This window comes from Diospyros lotus, chromosome 7 (genome assembly GCF_014633365.1).
Source record: "Diospyros lotus cultivar Yz01 chromosome 7, ASM1463336v1, whole genome shotgun sequence".
In the NCBI taxonomy this organism is placed as follows: domain Eukaryota; kingdom Viridiplantae; phylum Streptophyta; class Magnoliopsida; order Ericales; family Ebenaceae; genus Diospyros; species Diospyros lotus.
This window is the reverse complement of record NC_068344.1, coordinates 23,012,618-23,036,197: the sequence shown is the minus strand read 5'-3', so window position 1 is coordinate 23,036,197 and position 23,580 is coordinate 23,012,618. Positions and strand designations below refer to the sequence as shown.

At 37.6% G+C, this 23,580-nt stretch overlaps 2 protein-coding genes across 2 annotated transcripts in view; both read left to right on the top strand.

Annotated features, from left to right (window-relative positions):
• Nucleotides 1-3,025: 3,025 nt before the first annotated feature.
• On the top strand, nt 3,026-21,172 carry LOC127806564 (transcription factor GTE6-like). The gene is made up of 9 exons (XM_052343940.1): nt 3,026-3,193; nt 8,221-8,346; nt 8,750-8,965; nt 12,258-12,335; nt 12,679-12,903; nt 13,072-13,170; nt 13,330-13,388; nt 20,307-20,457; nt 20,621-21,172. Exons 2-9 carry the CDS (start codon nt 8,221-8,223, stop codon nt 20,828-20,830), a joined length of 1,164 nt encoding a protein of 387 aa, XP_052199900.1. The 5' UTR covers nt 3,026-3,193; the 3' UTR covers nt 20,831-21,172.
• A 1,597-nt stretch (nt 21,173-22,769) lies between these two features.
• Nucleotides 22,770-23,580, top strand: part of LOC127806869 (uncharacterized) — a 45,912-nt gene continuing 45,101 nt past the window's right edge. Inside the window, exon 1 of the mRNA XM_052344428.1 lies at nt 22,770-23,072. Coding sequence (XP_052200388.1) covers nt 22,776-23,072 — 297 coding nt within the window. The 5' untranslated portion in view covers nt 22,770-22,775. The remainder of the gene's footprint in view (nt 23,073-23,580) is intronic.

Sequence of the window (23,580 nt, the reverse complement as noted above, 5' to 3'; positions counted from 1 at the left end):
TTCTGACCTCACTCGAGCTCCCGATGTAAATTAAATCATTTCTTAACAAATAACACAATCGAGACCCAAATTAATTAATTTTAATCGCGAAAAATTTATAATTTAAACATAACATGCTTCTATTAATTTTTACCCACGTACCTGGTTACTTTTCACGCCGAAATAATTCCAAAATCCCTTATTTTTCCTTAATTTCTTCATTTTCTTTTATTTTCTTTTCTTTCTTCACCTTTCTTCTTCTTCTGCCCTGCGTCTTCCTCCTCCTGCAACTCACTTCTTCTTCTCCTTTCCTTTCCTTATTCTTCTTCTTCTTTTATTCTTCTTCCTTTCTTTTTCTTCTTCTTCCTCTTCTTCCTTTCTTCTTCTCCCTTCCTTCTTCTTCTTCTGCGCTGCCTCCCCTGCACTTGCGCGCGTTGCGGCCATGGCCGACGCTGCCCCAGCCGCTGCCTCGGCCAGCACCGCCCTCGCCACCCCTAGCCGGCCACCGCCCGCCACCGCGCCTGCTGCCGTTGTCGCCGCTCGCGTCACTCCCCCCCCCCGCTACTGCTCCCTTGCTCGGCTGCCATGGTCGAGCTTCACTCGGCAGCTTCCATGGCTGCCAAGCCTCTCGCTCTCCCTCATTCTATCTCTCTCTCTCCCTCTCGGCTAAACTCTCTCCCTCACCCGATCTCCTTCTCTCCATCTCCCTCACCCGATCTCTATCTCTCACTCTCTGCTCACTTTGAAAAAATATGGCCACTGGCCATTCCATAGCTTCCACGCACACAAGCATAGTGCACCCGTTTAATCAAATTAATTAATTTAATTTAAATTAATTTAGATAAATTTAATTTAAACTTTTATTATTTTTGGGATATTACAATTACTGTGATATTGGGGTTGTTTTGTGCAGATTTGAGCTTCATTAATCGATAGATGAGCTAGTTTGGAGATCGAGATATGGGATGGAGATGGTGATTCACAATTGTAGTTCGTGATTACATTTGATTGCCATTTACAAAAAAGAAAATAAGAGACCAAAGAGGTTGTGTGGTGGCTGCTTAGAATAGGCTTTTATCGTTGCTATTGAAGGAAATTGATCTTACTTTCAATTGTTGGAAATCCATCACTATCGATGATGTTTTCTATATTTTTCTTTTTTATTCTTCTTAACTTATTTCTTTTTTTCATCGTTCGCATTGATGGTCTCTGTTGCGATTACTTGGGATATAGATGAAAGGTTTCACTAGATCTAAAACTCATTTCAATTATTAAAATTCTATACTTGTTAATGTTTATCGTTCTATTTTTCACTATTGTCATTGAAGACCTTCATCATTGTTGTTTGGGAAATACGAAGGGTTTCCCTAAATCTATAACCCATTTCAATTGTTGGACCTTTATCCTTTTCAATTTTTCTTCTCTTTTCTTTTTCAAAGCCACCATTGAAAGCCTCATTTTATCACCACGATTTTATGTCTTGTCTCTTTATCTTTCACTAATACCAGGGATGCTTGAAATCCCATCACAATACCACCTAGAGTCTTACTATGAGTTGCTACTATCATTTTTAATTCTTGCCATGACTAAGAACATATCCACTAGAAAATACGATTTTTGTGATAGCCTTCACATTTTTTCAGCTCTTAATTTTTTGGATGACTAATTTTTTTTTTATTAGGAAAAAGGATAAAATTGAAATTAACTTTGATACTACTAAAAGTTAATGGATGGGGTATTTGAGCAGAAACTATAAACCACTAGGGCATTCAGAGTCATTTCTAAATTATGTGAGGTCTCGGTGTAAATGTAGCAAACTACAAAGAATTGGGCGCAATTTACCTTAATAAAAGTAGATAAAATATTCATGATCCTCTTGATTTCTCATTTAAGGATAATTATAATATTATTATCTTAATTTTTTTAAAAAAATTACATTAGTGTGTAAGATCCTAAAATCATTATTATTAATACAATTAGTTATATCAAACGAGTCAAGTGAGTCCAAGGACTACTCAATTCGTTTAACATCTCTAAATACAATATTCATGAAAGTGTTAATATTACTGATTATCATTAATTAAATTAAATTATTAATACATATATTAGTTAATTTTTATTATTTTTAAATTTTTTTACAAAACTTATATTGTTGATAATTCTAATATCATAATACCATATTTATTAAAAATTTAAATTATATTTTTTTTCACATTTATAATACTAATATTGTTAATATTGTACATTACAATATCATTTATTCTAAATAGATTTTAAATTTCATATTTTTTTATAATAATATAAGTACAATTAGTAATGAATTTAGGGTAAATTGTATTGGCTTGAGCCTTTTGTACAAAAATCCACTATGACTTAAAAATGTATTTAAAGGTCTATTTAATTTACTTTTTTTTTTCTTAAACACCCGTTATGTTAAGTTGAGAAAAAAAATTAATCTATAAGAATTAAATCATGAGAACTTAAAAATGTTATTAAATTATGTTTTTTATTAATTTATTCATAATTTATATAAGAAATTTGTGTTTTTTATTTAAAAACACAAAGCAACAATAAAAATATCTTAATAATATTTTGTAACAGTTAATATAAATTTACAAAGCCGAAAAAAGAGTTTTTATTTGAATTTTGTTTTCAAATCATAATTTTATATTCATTTTCTATAAAATAAATTTTAAAAAATTAAGATTGTTCGATGATGGTTTAATATAATACAGTCTAATACTTGGTGATTACTTAGAAAAAGAATAAAATAATAAAAAGGAGAGGTTAATCAATAATTTATAGGAATAATAAGTGTATTTTATTTTAAGATAAGCTTCAGATAATTTGATTGATTGATTAAATATTTTAAAATATAATATATTTATTATCAATTAATTAAATTATTTAAAAATTAAAAATAAAAATGAATGCACCTTATTTAAAACTAAAAAAAATAAACTTATTATGGTTATCATATTATATATATATAATTATAGACGATTCCTATGTGTTGTTGGGCGCCCCGCCCCGGGGGGGTAAAACGGCGTCGTCACGTCGCCGCCCAGGTCTTCTCAGGGTAGAGCCGGGAAACTGACAGTGACAGCCGAATCCCAAAATATATTGAGAGCATCACTGCACTTTGAACTCTTACAATCTATTCCTCTCTTTCCGTCACGTCTTCGCCGCAAATACTTCCCATCTTCACCTGCTGGTATCAAGCTCTCTCTCTCTCTCTCTCTGTGTGTGTGTACATATGTGTACGTGTTTATGTACCCACATACATATATATGTTATATGCTTCATGCCTTGTATATTATGCGCCGGATTGCTTTTTGGATCTGCTTATATATGAAAATGTTGAATGATTGATTTTAAACGGTGCTTAATCCTTCACAAAAACTGAGTGTATGGTTGATCTCACTTGGCTAGGAGACTAATTTGTTCAATTTTAGCCCCCACTGAAAATATTGGAATGTGTGTAACTCGGAAGTATGACTTAGTGGCAGACCAATCGCCAATAGATCATCGTGTGGCTTGCCTTGACTTCTCGCAATGTATTTGTATCCTATTACTGGCTGAGGCTAACACCTTTCTATGGTTTATGTAATTTAAGCTTCAGTTCATTTCCAACAATTGTTTGTTCGTTAGCATTGAACATTTAGATTGTTTAGGACCATAATTATTTTCAATTTTCATTCTTGAATGGGCATGACCGAAGGGAGCATTAGAAACGGACATGCTGCTAATGAATAAGAAATTTAATGCGACTGAGATTGGATCTTGAGGATGTGAGGTATGGGAGAAGCCCTTTGTTTCGACCCTAGGCTTTGGCTAGGGTTTAGGAAGGGAATTTGGAAGAAATAGAGGGAGATTAGACTGAAAGAGAGGAAGAAATAGCAAGAATTGGAGAAGATTTACAGAGAGAGAGATAGAGAGAGAATGGAGGGAAATTGAGAGAGGGAAAATGGAATTCAATTCATTCATGAGCATCCATTCTCTAACTACTCAAGTCTATTTATAGGCTTACAATTGGATATACTAACACCATACTAACAGTTATAACAACAATACAATCAAAATAAGAAACCTATAATTCGTATGACTATTATATTCCTGGGGATTCCTTGGGGTCGTGACACCCTTTTAGATATGAAAATGCACTGCTCTAGATTGAGGGCTTTGGAGAGATGATGGTGAAACAGTGGATCGGTTATGTGCTTAATGGAAGTTTGAACTAAATTATAGCCAAAAGGAAAAAAAAAAGAAGCTAATTGAGGAAGATCATAATATTTAAAATAGGAATGAGGGTTCAGAACCTGGGTACTTTAGTGAGTATTGGAGGGTTTGCGTGCTATGAATAAGGTAGAAAAAGTCTAAAAATTTACTAGAGCAAAAACTGCTGCCTACACCATCAACCAAGGATTGAGTTTACATGGGTTATCAAGATGGTTGAAATCAATTGGAGACAAAAGAAAAAGATAATTCCATTATTGGCAGCCAAAGGAAGGAGAAGGATATCCAAAGAGGCATAGTAGGTTTCTGCAGAAAATTTACCTGTTGAGATCGAGACTCAAGTTAGCTGGAATGGAGTTTAATAAGATGTTCCTGTTCCATGTAAAGACACCTTTATGGAAGAGGGATTGGTGGGGCACCAAAATCCTTGAATGATACTATATCCCCGGGCTTAAGGGTTTTGGCTCTTGATTTCATCAAGTGCTTCTGGGAGATTCTAGAAGTTTAGTTCATTAGCATGAAGTCTTCATTCTTGTAGCATAGCTGCATTCAAGAAAATCTCAGATGCATGCATATGGTGTTGATTCTTAAAAGAGGGAAGTGATTGGCATCTGACACTTTGTGGTCACAAACTGCCAAAAATGGGTGCTTGATAGTTGAAAATTTTCTTCCAGAAGTGATTTTAGATTCTCATAATACCTTGTTGGGAGGTAGATCAATCATTGCTGTTGTGGTTCTTGCCAGTGAGGTTTTAGAATTTGATTTTAGTGCTATAGAGGCTAGTCTTGATCTACAAGATGGTTACTGGAAATGCATACAACAATGCCAATTGAGATATCTTATTGAATGTGTTAGTGGGTGGGTTTTGAGCTTTACTTAGAGGAAATGGTTCCAATTTTGTATCATAACTATCAGACACCTGTTCATTGTCAACGGTCTCTAATTAGCATGGATCAATATTTCACTTCTTTGTATTCTTTTGGTTATCCCACCTAGTAAGATTAAGGCTCGTAGTTATAGTTCTTCTTGTTATTGTATGTTTTGATTAGCTCAAAAATGAAAATGTTTGGGAGATGTTTGAAAAACTTGAGGGTATAAAAAAAAATGGTAAAGTTTGGATTTGTTTGTATAAATAAAAAGTTAAGTCCTTACATGCTTATAACTTATATAATGGAAAAATGTCTATACAAGCTTAATAATTAAGTGGACTTTTTTGGCATCTAGTATCTTTAAATAAATGTTACAGGTAAACAACTCAAGAATAAAGTCAACCTTGTTAAATTCTAGTGAAACGAATACTTATAAGAACCTAATGTGCCTATAATTTTAAATAACATAATTTTCCAACAATTGAAAATTTAAAAAGGTAATAATAGTTACGATATAAATTGTAAACAAAAGCTACTAGGTTCCCAATGCATGGGAGGTTCTTAATCTTCCCTTTCTTTCACAACATGAAGTTTCTTTAATAGTAATATTTAGATAAAAAGGTACTTGCACGTAATACTAAAGTAAATATTATTGATTAATTATTAGTCAACTTTTGTTCTAGTTTTTATTTCTCCCCCACTTTATGTTTATGAACTTTCCATTATTTATATTAATACATTTTTTCTTTAGAAATATTCTTGTAACAATAATACAAATGAAAATAACTTTTAATAGATATTAAATGAAACAAAGTTTTGTTTCTTGTCGACTAGTTTCTTTTAGATTTCCAAAGGCCTTGGGTTGTTTCTTTTTATATTTGGGGCTTCAGCTCATTTGTTGGGCATGTTACAATTTGTTCTTTTATGGGGTGATCTCTAGCTTAAAGTTGGCTTTTGCCCACTCAAGACAAGAGGAAAAGTTTTAAAGACTAGAGATAAAAGCTAGATATGATAAATCTTGGGTCCATTGGCAATTCTAGAGGTATCTATTTGTTGTGGGTGGGGGTTGTGGAAGGGGATTCACTCTATTTGGGAGAATTCATGAATTTGTTTTCTTTGATGGATGATGGGAAGAAGGTAAGCTTTTGGAATCATAGGTATTTGAAATCTTTAGTGGTTATCTCAAGTTTGACAAATTTATTGTATTGATTTGGATGGCTTTTAAATTATTGAGATGAAAAATGGTAATACAAAAGATAAAGTTAACCCACTATCTAACAACTTTAGCTTGGTTCTGAATGAGATGGTGGTTAACAATTCGACATGGTAGTAGAATAGGTAAAAAAGTCTTGAGTTCAAATGCTACCATTGACCCAATATTTAAATTGTTGCATGTGTTTAGACTAGTTATGCAATAAAGCTTGGCCACACGTGATGGGGCGTGTTGAGAGAAAATATGACAATATAAAAGATGAAGTTAACCCTCTATCTAACAACTTAAGCTTTAACTTCATTTTTTAGATGAGATGGTGATTAACAATTTAACATAAATGATGGGCATGCAGAGGGTTTTTTTTGGCAGTGTTGCAAATGTTGTGCTCTTTATTCTCCTTATGGAAAGGAGAAGATACCATTAGGTGGATGTTGTCCAAGGCAGGTTTCTTTTGTGCTAAGGCATGTTATGTTGATTTGGTAGACTTCTAAACCTTATTTTTTTGTAAAGAAGTTGGGTTGCCATCATCATCATCACAAGCATTAATGCCACTAAATAGGGTTAGTTACATGAATTCTAGCTCTCCAATCATCTCTATCCATAGTTGTATCTTTTGTAAGTCCATTATACCCATTTTATGTCTTAAAAGGATTTATCACAAAGTTTTATTTGGTCGTTAACCATTATCTACCTTTTTTGCTACAAACTTCTTTCGTTCTATTCACTTTCCTCATAGGTGCTTCTATTGGTCTTCTTATCATATCCAACTTAATCTTGCCCCCACCCCTCCAGCCTTCTTATTTGCAAAAGTCACTTGTCTGAAGTTACTCTTTCTGTTAGAATGGTGGTGCACTGTAAGATTTTGACAATTAGTGCCTTTATTAGATGAAGATGAATAAATGCCACTTGATGCTGCATGTAAAAACAATCTGGAGTCAATCTGATCATCTTCTTATCCATTATTCAATGACTAGAGAGTTGCCAATCCTTATCCTTTTGGTCAATTGAAGATTGCTTAGGTCTCAGGCATATGAAGGTTCTCATGTTCACATGGAGAGGAGCTATATCTGGCAAGACTAAGAGAAGATGGTTACTTTCCTGCATGTTTTAAGGTTATGTACTTTGGCAAGCATAATGTTTGGGCCTTTTAGAGAATTCATTAACCCAAGTTTGGATTGAATATATTCTATTTTATAGCTGGTACTTATGTGGCTTAGAGCCATCCTTGAATCAAACCTTGGATGTTTTAGACAGTTTCAAGGGATTGATGTGTACATTGCATTGTGTATTTCCTTTCCTATTGTAAACATGAGTGCAACCCCCTGGGTACCTTTTTGATCAGCGAAAAATAGTTGTTCTATCACTACTGAGAGTATGAGGATTGATGTTTAAAGAATATAGTTTATTTCCGTTCCTATTGTACATGTGGCTACTACCCCCTTGGTACCTCTTTAATATGCCATCTTTTTAATCAACAGAAAGTAGTTGCTCTGACGCTATTGAGAGTCTGAGGGTATAGTTTATTTCCTTTCCTGTTGTACATTTTGCAGTACACCGTACTCCCTTGGTACCTTTTTAACATGTTTAATCAACAAAAAATAATTGTTTTGTCACTATTCAGAGTTTGAGAGAATCTGGTGGTTGCTTGTAGTAGCCAATTTATTATTTCACTATGAATTCAACAAGCTTGAATGTTGTCACAAATTATGATGCCACCTTTGGCACTTTGCATCATTTCATTAGGATCCTTGATAGTAGCTGTATTTACAGTTTTCCCCTTTGTAATATTGATTTTTCCTATTGCTAATAAATAGTTTAGCTGTTTCTTCCTGATTAATGATTTTACTTGTATTATTTTTCTTAATATATGACTATTTTAATTGTTGTTGTTGTATTGCAATTACTGCTGTGGGATTTTTGAAGATGGAAATGGCAAATACATCCATACTGGATCTCAGAAATATGGAACCTGCAAGGCAAGAGGGCAATGCTCCTGAACTGGAAGGTTTCAGGTTTCGTGTAGATGAAATATTCTCAAAGGTTGATAAGGTAGGTTCTCTGGCTCAAACTTGAATACTAGCACTTTTTTCCCCTTTCTATCCAGAATCGTATGTTAGTGGTAGTGACAATTCTGAAATTTTGAGCCAAAACAGTTGCTATTTTGGTTTGAAATGAAATAACCACAATAGACACATCACTGCATATAGAATTCTAAACAAAAATTTTGATTGTATACCACTACTTTTTTAATGGTCATTGTCTATTCCTTGAATGTAAATATTTTTCTATCAAGGTTGCTGCCTCATATGGGCCACCCATGAGGTTCCATTGAGGCTAATGATGCATTTATCAGCATCAGATTGATTCCTGTTTAAGTTGGTGTGCAATTTATATCTTCTAAAAAGCCTGCCAGGTAACATTATTATGTGAAGTATCATGTTTTACCTTGCAGCTTGAACAGAGAGTGAATGAAGTTGAACAATTCTACTTGACTACGAGTAAAAAGCAACCTAGCAATTCGAAGAGCAGCTCAACTGTGAAGGAGAAAGATAAGGAAAAACACATCCCTGGCACTAAGAAACTTCAGCAAGAAGCAACACGTAGAGAAGCGGCTGCAGCAAAGAGAATGCAAGAGCTTATGCGCCAGTTTGGCACAATATTACGTCAGGCAATCACTAAGTTTATGATACTGTCTTTTCATTCTTTTGTGTTTTTCCTTGTATGCAATTCCGGGAATCTATTGTCTTTCATATAAAACTAGTTCCAACTTGTTAAATAAGTAAGGGGTATTAGTGTAATTAACTTAAAATACTTGTATATATATTCTCATGTATTATACACTTTTGATAGAATACACATTATTTTATTCACATGGTATTAGAGCCATTAGACAAACCCAAACCCTAGATTCGGTTGCCATCGCCGCCGTTGCTACCGCCTCCGATCGACATCACGACCTCTATTCAATGCGACTGTTCGTCTTCTTCAACCGCTTGCAATGGAAGATGGAAAGACTCCGCCAAATCTAAAACCGTCGCTGCTACACGTTCGCTTCTCCAGCTGACCATCCTTACCGTCGTCTTCTTTAATCGACATTGCCTAACTGTCGCTGCCGTTAGCCGTCGCCTTCTTTGCCATCGTTCTTGCTCTTGACTATTGGCTTTCTACTTGCTATGTTGCAGACCGACTGTTGGCCTTCCCACATGCCATTGCTATTATTATGGTAGTGTCGGATTGGTGCAAAGAGGTAGTGGACAGCTATGCAGGGGATGAGCAGGTGTAGGAACTCATGCAAGAAGTGGCGGTAAGGCCACAAGGGACTAGGGGTTACACTCTGAAAGAAGGACTACTGCGACTACAAAACAGAGTGGTCATAGGCAAAAAGGGGGACCTGAGGAAAAAAATACTACAGTCGTTGCATGAGTCTACCCTAGGGGGACATTCGGGAGTCCAGAACACTTATCTAAGGGTTAAGTAGCTATTCTACTGTCCAAGACTAAAAATGAATGTGAAGGAGTTTGTATCAGCTTGTGATACTTGCAGGAGGTGCAAATACGAAAATGTGGCTTACCTCGGGTTGCTCCAGCCCTTACCAATACCTAACCAGGCTTGGACTAGTGTATCCATGGATTTCATTGAGGGATTGCCCAAGTCAAAAGGGAAGGACAGTGTTCTGGTGATGGTTGATAGGTTCACCAAATTTGCACATTTTATAGGGTTGGCTCACCCTTATACAGCCCAAGAGGTGGCCAAAGCCTTCATGGACAGAATAATGGGCTTGCATGGAGTACCAAGTGTGATCATATCAGACAGGGACAAAATCTTTACTAGCAACGTGTGGCAGGAACTGATGAGGGTGATTGGGATATAACTCAATATGTCGACTATCTACCAACCTCAAACGGATGGGCAGATGGAGAGGGTAAACCAGAGTTTATAAACCTATCTTAGGTGCATTTGTATCCTACACCCTAACCGGTGGCACAAATAGCTTGCTATGGCCCAGTGGTGGTACAACTCTACCCATCACAACACCCTGAAAATGTCTCCCTTTGAAGCCAATTACCGATACAAACCCCCAATATTACCAGCCATAGGAGGACAAACTACGATTGCTTCAGTGGAAGAGTATTTGCAGCAAAGGAGGATGTTACTTAGACAGCTCAAGCAAGAATTATCCTCGGCCTAGAACAGAATGAAACAAAACGCAGACCGGAAAAGGAGTGACAGAGAATTGGAGGTTGGGGAGAAGGTTTATCTGAGGTTGAATCATCCCCATTTGAAGTCTCTTATTTAAGGACCAATTACTAAACTAAACCCCCGGTATTTTGGCCCGTTCACTATCTTAGCTAAGGTAGGAAAGGTGGCTTACCATTTGCAACTCCCTAAAGGATCCCGAATGCATCCCATCTTCCATGTGTCCCTCTTGAAAAGGTCATCAGGAAAGGAGCAGGTCAACCCCGAGCTGCCGCCCTTGCCTAAGGAAAAGGACAGGGTGGTGGAACCCGAGGCATTATTAGATAGAAGGGTGATCCATAACCAATGGGCCCTCTCATTTAAGTGTTGGTCAAATGGCAGGGCAAAGACAAAGGGAGTGGTAGCTGGGAATATTTGCCAAGCCTTCTTCAGCGATTCCTTAGGGCAACCAGCCTCCTCAGCATTTCTTGAGGACAATAAATCTTTTGAAGGAGGGGCAATTGTCACACACATGGGCCATGGCGCGACATCAACTATTTTTCTGTTTTAATGTTCCTTTCGTTTATGTTATGCTTTTATGTTTTCATTTACTTAATGCAATTGTACTCGTGGGGTTATGGTAGCTGTAGGTAGAGAGGATGTCTAGGGGAATATCCCACGTGTAAAGGGGATCTGGGAAAAGACAAAATAGTTAGTTAGGAGGGGTGGAATCTGCTAAGGCAGCACCCAGGCTAGAGGTTATATATATATATCCTCTAGACCCAGCCTGTAAGGGGATGGAAAAAAGGTTGAGGAATATTATTCTCCTTCTCTGTTATCTCTCTCTCCCTCTCCCCCTCTTGAACCTCTCTTTCTATTTCATTGCTGTATCTCTCCCTAAGACTCCCACTGACCTTCTAATTCATATCGAATTAGAAGGCTGCATATTTGTTACTGTCAAGTTCGTGACAATTCACGCCTTCAGAAGAGGTATCATTGATACTCTCCTCAATTAGCTTGCTACTTTGTTTCAACGGATGCTACATTCTTTGGGTCATCTCCTTATTTTCTCTCTTCGTCTGAGGTCTCCGATTTGTGTCTATTGGCTTACCTTTGCCTGTTCATTTTCTTGGTCTTTTCTCTTCTCCTTCTCCACCGCCCTTTGCCTCTCACCTTGATCTCCCCGATTTTCAGGTCTATCAATGGCATCCTCGACCTATGGCCCAACTAGCAACGCCTATTGTCGCTAGTTTGAGGGAGCTGTCCACTGACTCATGCTTTGTGCCCATTCATTCTTCCTCCTCTGGTCCGTCACCCTCGTTTTTGATCTTGACTTACCTATTGTTCTTTGAAAAGGTACTCGTCATTGCACCACTCTCCATCCCATTTCACATTAGAAGAGCCTATAAGGCTTCGAAAATCCTTCCTGGTTTTAAAGGGAGCACCCGCTCCCTCCTCTCTCACTTGTGGCTGAAAGAGTATTTCCTTTTTGTTTATACCATTTTGCCCCTTCTGTATTGATGAGCTTTTTCATTTTACATGGATAGTGACTTAGGTTTTGCTTCTTTGCTGCTTTGTACAGAGTTGCCCCTCTTTGGCATATTGTAATATACTCAATTTACTTATAAGAAAAAGTTCCATTATTTTGATAATGTGGTGGTCTTTGTTTAAACTATGCACCCTTCTTATAAGTTGAGGAGTAGAAGTTAAGCAAGGAATGCTAGCATATCTTATATTTAAGTTGCATGTTGATTTGTCTTATGAGTTCTCATTTTGCTTTCTAGATCACTCAGCACAAGTGGGCGTGGCCATTTATGCAGCCTGTAGATGTTGAAGGTCTGGGTTTGCATGACTACTATGAGGTAGAAAGTTTTTCCTTTCTTAGTTTCCTGGTTGTGTATTTTCACTCTCCCTAGTGCCTTTATCCCCCTCCTCCCTCTTTGATTTGTGAGCTACTATTCCTAATTTAGGATCGCTAAGTTTATGAAGGAAAAATGGCAATGATATTTGCCTAATTTGTTCTAGTTTCTATAATCCTGACTACACAGAAGATGAAGTATATTGTGGTTCATTATTTCTGAATTTTGATTTTAGATTTTCTTTTTTCTTGCATTATCTCTTTGCCATTCTTGTTTCTTTCATCCTTTTGTCTTAAATTTCCATCTTATTCTTTTCATTGACACGTGGTAGGATGGTGTATCTTAGGTTATTGACAGGCCCATGGACTTCAGTACCGTAAAAAATCAAATGGAGGCCAAGGATGGCACTGGATATAAGAATGTGCGGGATATATGTGCTGATGTGAGATTGGTGTTTGAAAATGCTATGAAATATAACGATGAAAAGAGCGATGTTCATGTTATGGCAAAAACTTTGTCAGCAAAATTTGAGGAGAAATGGCTACAACTTTTGCCAAAAGTGATCGAAGAGGTAGTTGCAATTCCAAGAATTTAACAGCATCAAGCCATCAAGTCTTCAACTCATCTTGGTGTTCCCTAGTGGTGCTGGCCTTTTTTTTTTCAGCCCTGGGATAGGTCAAGTCACCTGGTGCTATTATCTCAAGATAATTTGTTAACTTCTAAATCCATGTGCTCTCAGGAAAAAAGGCGTGAAGAAGAGGAAGTGGAAGCACGATTAAATATGCAGCTTGCTCAGGAGGCAGCACATGCCAGAATGGCTAGGGATCTAAGTACTGAAGTATGTATGGACATCACTAACAGGAAAAAAAAAAAAATCACTTAAACTTGTATCTCTTTTGCTGGCATGCTGTAATTCATCCTTTGGAAGTATGTATTTATTAAATGAATAATTTTGTACTCTGTTTTTTTTTCCTCACTAATTTTGTACTCTTTCCAGCTTTATGAGGTTGATATGCATTTGGAAGAACTCAGAGAAATGCTGGTCCAGAAGTGCAGGTTTGCTCCATACTTCATAATCTGATAGTCTTGGTTTGGATGTTTTTGGTATTAGTTTACTTTTTCCGGTAGCTCAATTACTGATACCAGCATTTATGTTGCTTGGCTTTATCTGGTAATTTCTACCATTGTTTGATTACACTAACCAATCATTACAGATAAGGCCTGTCCCTATGATCCAAATAATGATCTCTTAGTTGACTCATGATTTATGATGTTGTTACATAGTTAATGATGGTCTTGAGATGTCACAAGTTCGGCAGAAAACTGATATTACTCTAGATAATGCTGTTGCACATTCTACCTGAAAATTGTTGTGCTTGCTTCTCTTTGGAGTCTCCATGAGATTTTGTAGAAATTTTATCTTTATTCATTGCTCATAGAGGAATTTAAGTTCCTGCTTACAGATGATGAACTATTTACACCTTCTGAAAGGCATTGAACATGGTAGCATTTAAAATGATTCAACGAATGTACCCCCGTCCAAAAAAGAAAAAAATAATTCAACAGAACTTCTTATGAGGTCTAAAGGGAATCATGGTCAAAGATGATATCAGCAACAGAATTTTTAAACAATCTTTAGGAAAAAAATCATACAAGTGACTTTAGTGCTGGTTCATTTTAACTAAGGTTCATAAACAAGCATGTTTGTATTGATAATATGAATGTAACAAAGATCAGGAAGTTACAATAGATGTGTGGCCATACAAGAAAAAATGGTATTAAAAATTATGTTATTATATCAAGGTTGGAATTGTTCCTATTAAAATTAAGATTGTTTGGTCATGCGAGAATTCGACTGATAGAGGATCCTTTGAGGAGAGTGGAATGTCAAATCCTAGATCTGACAGAGAATTCTCAGCTATTTGAGAGGGAAAGTTAGAGGGAGAGGGTAGAGAATTTGAGAATTGAAGGGTGGAAGGATAGAGAGAGAGAGAGAGTAGGAGGCAGGAATTCAGCTCACAGCAATTGTATTGAATGATTTGAAATGGCTGGATCAGTTCTTTTTATACTGATCCTCAGCAACAAATCGAATACAACTTGTTACGCTATAGCTAGTACAACACTCCATGAGCTATGCTAATTCCTTTTTTATTTGTAGAGGCCTTATGGTCTAGGTACGTGACAACTTCCCCCACCTTCAACTATTTCTTGTCCTCAAGAAATGGGCAGTAGGTTGGCAGAGCTAGGAAATTGCTTGAGGAGATTTGGCAAATACTCCAAAGTGTTGTCCAAGTGGAGGGAGGACCATTTGACCAGCAATTGGGTGAAAGGAGCTACTTACTTGTAGGTGACTCGCTTATCCAGGATAGCTGTTGGGGTCATTGAGTCTACTTCCTCCTTGAGACTAGGGGGAAGTGCTTGGTTGGCCACCTATGTTTCGATAGCTTTCTTAAGCAGGGAGACGCGGAATACGGGGTGGATTTGAGATCCTTCTAGTAGCTGCAACCGGTAGGCCACTTGTCCCACCCTTGCTAGGAGTGGATAGGGCCCATAGAATTTGGGGCTCAATTTAGATACTTGTTGACGAGTTAGGGCACTTAGGTGTGGATGGCTCAGTTTTAAGTAGACTTCTTCTCCTACTGAGAAATCCCTTTCACTACGCTTTCTATCCATTTGTTTCATCCGATTTCGAGCCTTAGCCAATTTTGTCTACACCCTGCCTTTGTTGCATATAGGCATCAACAGTTGCCACTGTAGACTGTTCCCCAATAGTTGGTAATAGGGCTGGTTTGTAGCCATACAAGGCTTCGAATGGAGTCATCTTAATTGAGTTGTACCGCCACTGAGCCACTAAAATCCACTTATGCCACCCCTTTAGCTGCAGAAAATACACACCTTAGGTATAATTCTAGGCATTGATTGACCCTCTCCGATTGCCCATTCGTCTCTGGGTCGTACACAATTGACATGTGTAATTTTGAGCCCATGGTTTGTAGTAACTCCTTCCAGAACAAGCTGGTAAACATCTTATCCCTGTTAGATATTATGGAGTGTGGAACCCCATGTAACTTCACCACATTATCCAAAAAGATTCTAGCCACTTCCTGTGCTATAAAGGGGTGGGATAGGCTTAGGAAATGATTGAATTTCGTAAATTTGTTAGCCGCCACCAAAATACAATCTTTTTCCTCTGATCTTGGCAAACCTTCTATGAAATCCATAGTCAACATTAGTCCATGCGCGCTCAGGAATGGGTAAGGGTTGCAAGAGGCCTGATTGAGCCATTGTCTCATATTTGGAACACTTGCAAGTGTCACAATTCATCATGTATTCCATCACGCACTTCTTTAGTTGTGGTCAATAGAAAGTTTGCTTCACCTTCCTATATGTATTTTGTATGCTCGAATGTCCACCCAATGGTGACCCATGCAAGGACTGAAGGATCTTGTTCTTCAGTGTCTCACATTCCCCAATTACTAGTCGTCCCTTATACCTCATTAACCCGCTAATCAATGTATACCCTGGACGATTATCAATATCAATGCTCAATTGCTCCAATAAGTCATTTGTCCACTCCTGAGAACTATCTGTCACTTCTTGGAACCAATCTGGTACTACTGCCGTGATGGCTGCTATCACACCTTCCTCTTAACAGTGGGACAATGCATTTGTTGCCATATTTTCCTTCCCTCTTCGAAATGTATCATGTAATCCAACCCCATTAATTTGGCCATGCCCTTCTTTTGTTAGTGAGTGTGTAGCCTCTGCTGCAACAGAAACTTGAGGGCTTCATGATCTGTCTTGATTATGAATTGCTCTCCTTCTAAATAATTTCTCTATTTATCCACGGCCATTAAGACTGCAATTAACTCCTTATCATAGATGCTAAGCCCTTGATGTCTTGGGGCAACGACTTGGCTGAGGAAAGCCAATGGTTGACCATCTTGTGATAGGATTGCCCCTATCCCGATGCTGCTGGCATCTGTCTCTAGTGTGAAAGGTTTGTTGAAATCTTGCAATCCCAACATAAGCACCTCACTTATAGCCTTCTTTAGCTGCTCAAATGCCTCCTCCGCCTTGAGATCCCATTTAAGCCCCTCTTTCTTCATTTGTTCCGTTAAAGGCTTGCTGATTAGGCCATAGTTCTTCACAATTTTTTTGTAGTAACTAGTGAGCCCCAAGAATCCCCTCAGTGCCTTGATGTTAGTGGGCTTAGGCCAGACAATTATAGCTGCTATCTTCTTTGAATCCATGCCAACTCCAGCATTTGAAATAATGTGCGCAAGGTATTCCACGATTCCACCTATTTTTGTGCAAAAGGCATATTTTGACCGTTTGATGTACAATCGGTTGAATCTAAGGATCTCAAAGTAGTCTTAAGAGGCTTAAAGTGTTAGTTGAATGAAGGGCTATAGATTAGGATATCATCAAAGAAGACTAATACAAATTTTCTGAGGTAGGGTTCAAATATATGGTTCATATTGGTTAGGCCAAAGGGCATGACGGTGAATTCATAGTGGTCATGGTGCGTCTTGAAGGCTATTTTTGGTATGTTAGCCGGATTCATCCAAATCTGATGATGGCCTGATCTTAAATCCAATTCGGAGTATACTGAGGCATTTTTAAGTTCATCTAGCAAATCTTCAATGATAGGAATTGGAAATTTATCTTTGATGGTGATGGCGTTGAGTTGTCTATAATCAACATAGAAACGTCATGTACCATCTTTCTTTTTGACCAAGAGTACGAGTGAGACAAATGGGCTATGGTTTGATTTGATAATAGATTCGTTTATCTTGTCTTTCACAAGTTTTTCAATTTCAATTTAAGCTTGGGAGGGTATCTATAGGATCTAATGTTTACTGGTTCAACATTGGGTTGTAGGGGTATCGAATGGTCCAAAGGCCTCTTAGGTGGTAGTGACTTAGGTTCTACAAAGAGGTCTTGAAATTCAACCAGTAGTGTATCAAGTAAGGCCAATTCATGTACCTGCCATGAGACTTGAGACTGTTGGTGGCCACCCATCATACACTTTGCTTCTGTCTCGCCATAGTTCTCTGGTTCCTCCCTCGCTTCAATGGAGAACAAATGGGCCACCTGTGATAATTTCTTTTTGAACGATTGCTGCAACCTCTTTCACCTGATCATTTTGCAAGTTCTCATCTTCATATTTCCTTGTAGAATGATCCTCCTGCCCTTTTTCTCTAGGGATACTTCCATCTTATTAAAATCAAAACTGATCAGACTCACCCATTTCATCCAATCTACCCCCATTACTTTGTGGCAGCCCCCCAACTTCAGTAATCTCAAATCAGCTTCAAAGGTTTCCCCCTACATTTCCTAGCAAAACCCCATGCAAGCGGGTTTGCTCACCACCATATTGCTATTAGCCATGGTTATTGATAGTGGCTATGTACTAGCCAACTTGCACTTCATCTTCTTAGCTGTTCCCTCATCAATGAAACTGTGGGTGCTCTCACTATCAATTAGAACCATTAGTGTGCTATCCTGCACTCTACCCTCCACTTTGATTATCTTACTACTAGCCATTCCCTTGATTATGTGCAGGGATATTACTCCATTGTCCTCTTCCTCCATCTCTTACACTATTGCCATCCCCTCTTCTCCGGTTTCTCCTTCATCTTCTTCCCCTTCCAATAGAAGTAATTGCTTCCTACATTGATGTTTGGGTGAGTACTTATCTCCACATCGGAAGCATAAACCCGCTTGTCTCCTTTGCTCCATGAATTTATCCTTCTATTGCAGGGTTGGGGCGGATGATGGGGCTACTTGATATCTAAATCCTGCCCGTCTTAAGGAATTCCTTTCCCTGCACCTTTACTTTAGTTCTGCATCATCCCCTGGTTGCCTCCTTTATCCTAGCCGCTCTGTTTCTTCATTAGTGCCTCCACTAACAATTCTTGCAAGGAGGCCCCCTCCATTACCTCCTAGATTGTCTTAGGATTCAACATCTTCACTGTTGGCCAAAGCTCATCACTCAATCCACTTACAAAACTTGACACAAAGTACTCCTTAGTCATGTATGGATTACAACACAACATAAGGGACTTTAATTCCTCAAATCTAAGCTGATATTCCTGTATTGTTCCATCCTGTCTCAATTTGTTAAATTCTTCCACTATGTCCATCATTCCACATTCTTTGGACCTCTCACACAGCCCCTTGACAACTCATCTCAATTGCATCCATCCCTAACCTTGGACCACCCTTGAAACCACACATCCCCAACGTTGTTGAGGTAGGCGGATGCTGAGGCCACCTTCTAGTTTTCGGCCATCTAGTGGATGCTAAATAACTTCTCACATCGCCTTATCCACCATCGAGGCTTCTGTCCCTTGAACAACGGTAATTCCAGTTTTGGTATTGGAAATTTGGATTGGTGGGGAGTAACTTGTGCCTCCCGTCGCCTCTCTACCACATTTTCCCTCATTGTGGCCGGATCCACTTCAAACTCCGATGATTCAGCAGTCCTGTTGTTGGTTCCAATTCTTGGAATAATTGGTTCCAACCGATCTCTAAGGGGAAATTAGGCAAGATCCTTACCTGATTTTGGGTAGAAAACATAAGCATTAATTGCTACAGTTGATCGTGTAGCATGTTGCTCTGCTCCTGCATCTCTTCTCGCATATGATTGCGCATATCACTGTGGATCTCTCTACAGCCGCATCCAACTTCCTGTCTACCACCTATCCAAGCATCTCCTCCATGGATCCCATGCAATTTTGCATCTCTGCCACCGATGTTGTGACTTGTTGTAGCTATGATTCCATTTGCTTCATTCGAGTGTCGTTGCCATGGTGGATTGATCGCTTGGGAAATTCGTCAGCTAGGAACTTGCTCTAATACCAGAATCTTAGATCCTAGATCTGACAAAGAATTCTCAGCTATTTGAGAAGGGAATTTATTGGGGAAAGTGAGAGGGAGAGGGTATAGAATTTGAGAATTGAAGGGGGGAAGGATTGAGAGAGAGAGAAAGAGAAAGAGAGAGAAAGAGAGAATTCAGCTCACATCAATTGTATTGAATGATTTGAAAGGTCTGGATCAGTTCTTTTTATACTGATCCTCTCAGCAACAAATTGGTGCCAAAAAGGGTTATCAATCGAGTACAACTTGTTATGCTATAGCTAGTACAACACTCCATGAGCTATGCTAATTCCTTTCTTATTTGTAGAGGCCTTATGGTCTAGGTACGTGACATGGATGAAGTGGAACAAGTTTTTGTCAAACCCAAAAAAAAAATTGGTGTAACTCTTAGGTATGATGGGAGTTAGAATTCATGTATCCAATCCCACAATGAAATTAAAGCTTGATATGTTGTTTTTGTTGAATCCAAATGTTAATTTCTTTCTGCAGACATGGAATAAGAACGTGACAAACTTTTTTTGTTTTTCACTTTCTCTTTTCTGCGTATTTGTATGTGTTCCATTTTTTTTTTGGGTGCTGAGGGGAAGGGGTGATTTTATGTAGGAGAGGAAAGACTTTGACTATATGTTAAGTGCTGCTGCCAATTGTGTGATGCATAAAAAACAAAAGAAAACATTGCTCTATATTATGGGGGTCCTTAACTTGAATTTTTACTCCACTCCTGTATGCCTGCAGCTAAGTGAGGATTTGTTGAGTCAACAGTGGCTATAGGTTTGACTGACCTAAGTGAGAATTTAATTTAAGGACCATGCTATTGGTACATCAAGGGCTACATCTTGAGCTCCGCACATGCGTGCAAATGACAAAAATATCCTTCGCGCCTCATCGCCTCACTACCTTGGGTAAACAGTATTTTAGTCATGCGCCTCACGTCGCCTCACTACCTTAGATGAGGGGTGTTTTTGTCATTTTACATGCATTGTGTAGCTCAAGGTGTAGCCCAAGAGGTACCAATAGCATTTTCCTTAATTTAAATCCTATGCTTTTAAATCTCCAGAGTGATGAATGCTCACTGAATTTTCATTTCAGAAAAATGTCTACTAAAGAGAAAAGGAAGCTGGGAGTGGATTTAACTAGATTGTCTCCTGAAAATCTCAGCAAGGCACTAGAGATAGTAGCTCAGAATAATCCGAACTTCCATGCAACAGCTGAGGAGGTGGATCTTGACATTGACGCTCAGGTCACCACCTATAACCATAATCACTTATTTTTGTCATCCATTATGGACCTAACGTAATATTGGCATTGTTACTTCAATTTGAACAATACAAAACTAGTTCATCTTTCTTGGAATTTTTTGTGGTACTTGAATTTGAGAAGTTCTTCTCAATTTACTTGTGTAGAGTGAATCAACGTTGTGGAGATTAAAGTTTCTCGTCAAGGATGCACTAGAAGTTAAGGGCAAAAGTTCAAGCATTGGTGGTGACGATGACACCAACAATGATAAGGTTGCTGTAGCCACAGCTGCTGCTACCACTGCTAAACGAAAAAAAGATATATGCGATGCCATCGCCAAGAATGCCAAGAAACGAAGTAAGAAGCTATCATCCTAGTTTTCATGACAGAATCATTGCAGCTATTTGTCTTGGTCAGGCTGTTTCTGGTAACATTCTCTTGTACTTTTCTGCTTGGTGCCCGGAACAGAAGAACAAGACTGTATTATTCTTGAAACTAAAAAACAAACATGGTAGAAGGGGTATTTATGTCGTGGTTTCTAGTTTTTTCGTTGAGAATGTGTGGTTCATTGGAGCGGACAATTTGAGAGTAAAAATGTTGAAATCATCGCCGGTCCTTTTATAAGCCCTTGAGAGTGCTTCCCTGTTGTCTGTAAAGATACAACCTTATGTAATCAAATGTCGGAATTCATTGCCTATCCTAATTGCTTATTGTTTTCAGTTGTTGGCCGATGAGATGGTGAGTTAGAATTGATGTAACTGACGCAGCCTAGTCGTGAGGCTTATGGTTTAGTATGTTGTTCCGTGTGTTGTCCAATCTCATGAATAGACAGTTTACCTTCTCATCTATGCAGCCTGTTCCTGTTGAAAATGTGAAGGTAAACAGCTTTCAAACTTGATCATTTTCCTTTTGCTCTTCCCTTGTTATTAGTTAAATCATAGTTAAGAAAATAAAAATGTTTCGTGTGTTTGATTGCACACATTTATCATAAAAAATATGTAATTATTATACATTTTCTATAAAAAATAATCAAACACTTTTAATTTTTTTATGAAAAAATATGTATGGTACAAACATTTAAAAATTCTTTCCATGGAATTTATTTTTTAAGGAGGTGGGGTGGTTTTTATTTTTTAGATAATATTACCTAAAATTAAATTTTAGATAATACAATCAAACACACCTTTAGATTCATTCAAATTGAGAGATAGTATCTTCTTATGCGCTCAAAAAGGCAAACATTTCTTGATCTTATTTTGGAAATAGGAAGTACTTGAAACACCTTGTATTGGTAACTCCCAGAGTATGAGAGAGAGAGCAGGCTGCTGTTGACAATTGATGGTAAATTCTCTCTATTGTTTCAGATTATATTGATTGAGATTGATGGCTACTAGATTTTAGATTCTAACTGTCTTAGACGAGAAGCTAACACATGAAGAATAATTTATGCATTAAACTTGGTAAAAAAAAAAAGTTATAGATTTAAGTGCGAGCTTTTATGTTTTACTTAGTTTTGTTAAAGATTTTTCTAATTTTACTCATTAATTGTTGACTTTAGACTGTAGTTAAAAGCTCTAAAAATAATAATAATAATAATTTTGTGCTCTGCTTTGAGAGATCCCTTTTTGTCCATCCATTTCCTTTCTCACACTAAACATTAGCAAACTGACATATAAGGCATAAGAAAGTATCTAGATTTAGATTATTGACAATTATGTTAAAAATAACAGCAAAACTATAATGAAATGATAGGATGAATATTTAAATGTAAACTAAATTTATAATATTAAATATAAGAAATAAATAAATTCATGTTGTTGAATGACTTATGCTTCCATTATAAGTTAATTAATTTTTTTAAAAATAAAAATAAACATTAGTTTGGATTCATCAATACTAGATGGTGTTCCTACCTAGCTATTAATATTATTTATACTTGTATTAAATAAATTTATAAAAAATAAAAATTTTAAGAAAATAAGAAAACATACAGAAAATATTTAATATATAACTGCTATATAGTATTATTGTATTAATGTGATATTATAATTTAATAATAAAATAATATTTATTTGGATCTTAAATACATGATAGTTAATAAATTAAAATTTAAAGTAAAACTTATTTTGATCAATTATCATAATTTTAAGATATCTAAATGGTAGAGATAAATTATTACAAAATTGTAATATATTATATCAATGGGAGCACGTAGGAGTGGTGATGTATTGGATAATTTCTCAAGGGCGTGGTCAGTGGCCTCCGCTGCCAGTGCCATGTGCCAGCGTTTAACTAAAATAAATACACAACTCAGCAGCAGCTATGCGTTCGTTAGAATCTCCCGAAAACCGTTTCTTCCATTTCCTCTCTCTCTCTCTCTCTCTCTCTTTCCCCTTCCTCCCTCCCTCGATGGACGAAAAGAGCATTTCATCCAACAATGGGAAGCAATTAGAGACGAGCAAGGCGGAGAGAGCGGTGTTTCTGATGAAGTGCCCTCCGGTGGTCTCTCGCTGCCTCCAATGCCCCCCTCCCTACTCCTCCGACGCCGCCGCCCGCCCCGTCGCCAAGGTCCTCGTCTCCATTGACCCTCTTCGTCCCGACGACGACGACTCCAGTCAGGTACGCTGGTTCCCGTCATTTCTAGGGTTTTGGAGGATGTTCCTTTCTTCTGCATGTACTTGCTTTTGGAACGGAATCTCTATTTTGTACTTGTGTTTGAAGTATTCAGTTGATTCCGGTGACAGCGTGTTTGGAATCAGTTGAAGTCTTAGCAAAAATAAAATAGAAGAAGGGGTCACGGGAGTTTGTTCTGTTGTAATTTCATAGAAATGGAGTTTGTTCGGCTGTAACAACAGTAATGTTTTTATTCAATAACGAATTAAAAGAGAAAACCTAAGCAGTGTGTATGGTGGGAGGGGCTCTGATGAAAGGTACATCTGTTTCCTAGTTCCAGTAATTACCTCCTCCAAATGCCTTCCCCGTCCATCAACTGGTGATCGACTCAAATTCCAAATTGGGGGACGTGATTTTCCTAATTATATTCCAGCAGTGGTGCCCTAGACTCTCTGTCATCCTACATAAAAAATTAGGAGGTGAACAAGGATTTAGTACCCTTTTGCTTATGAAT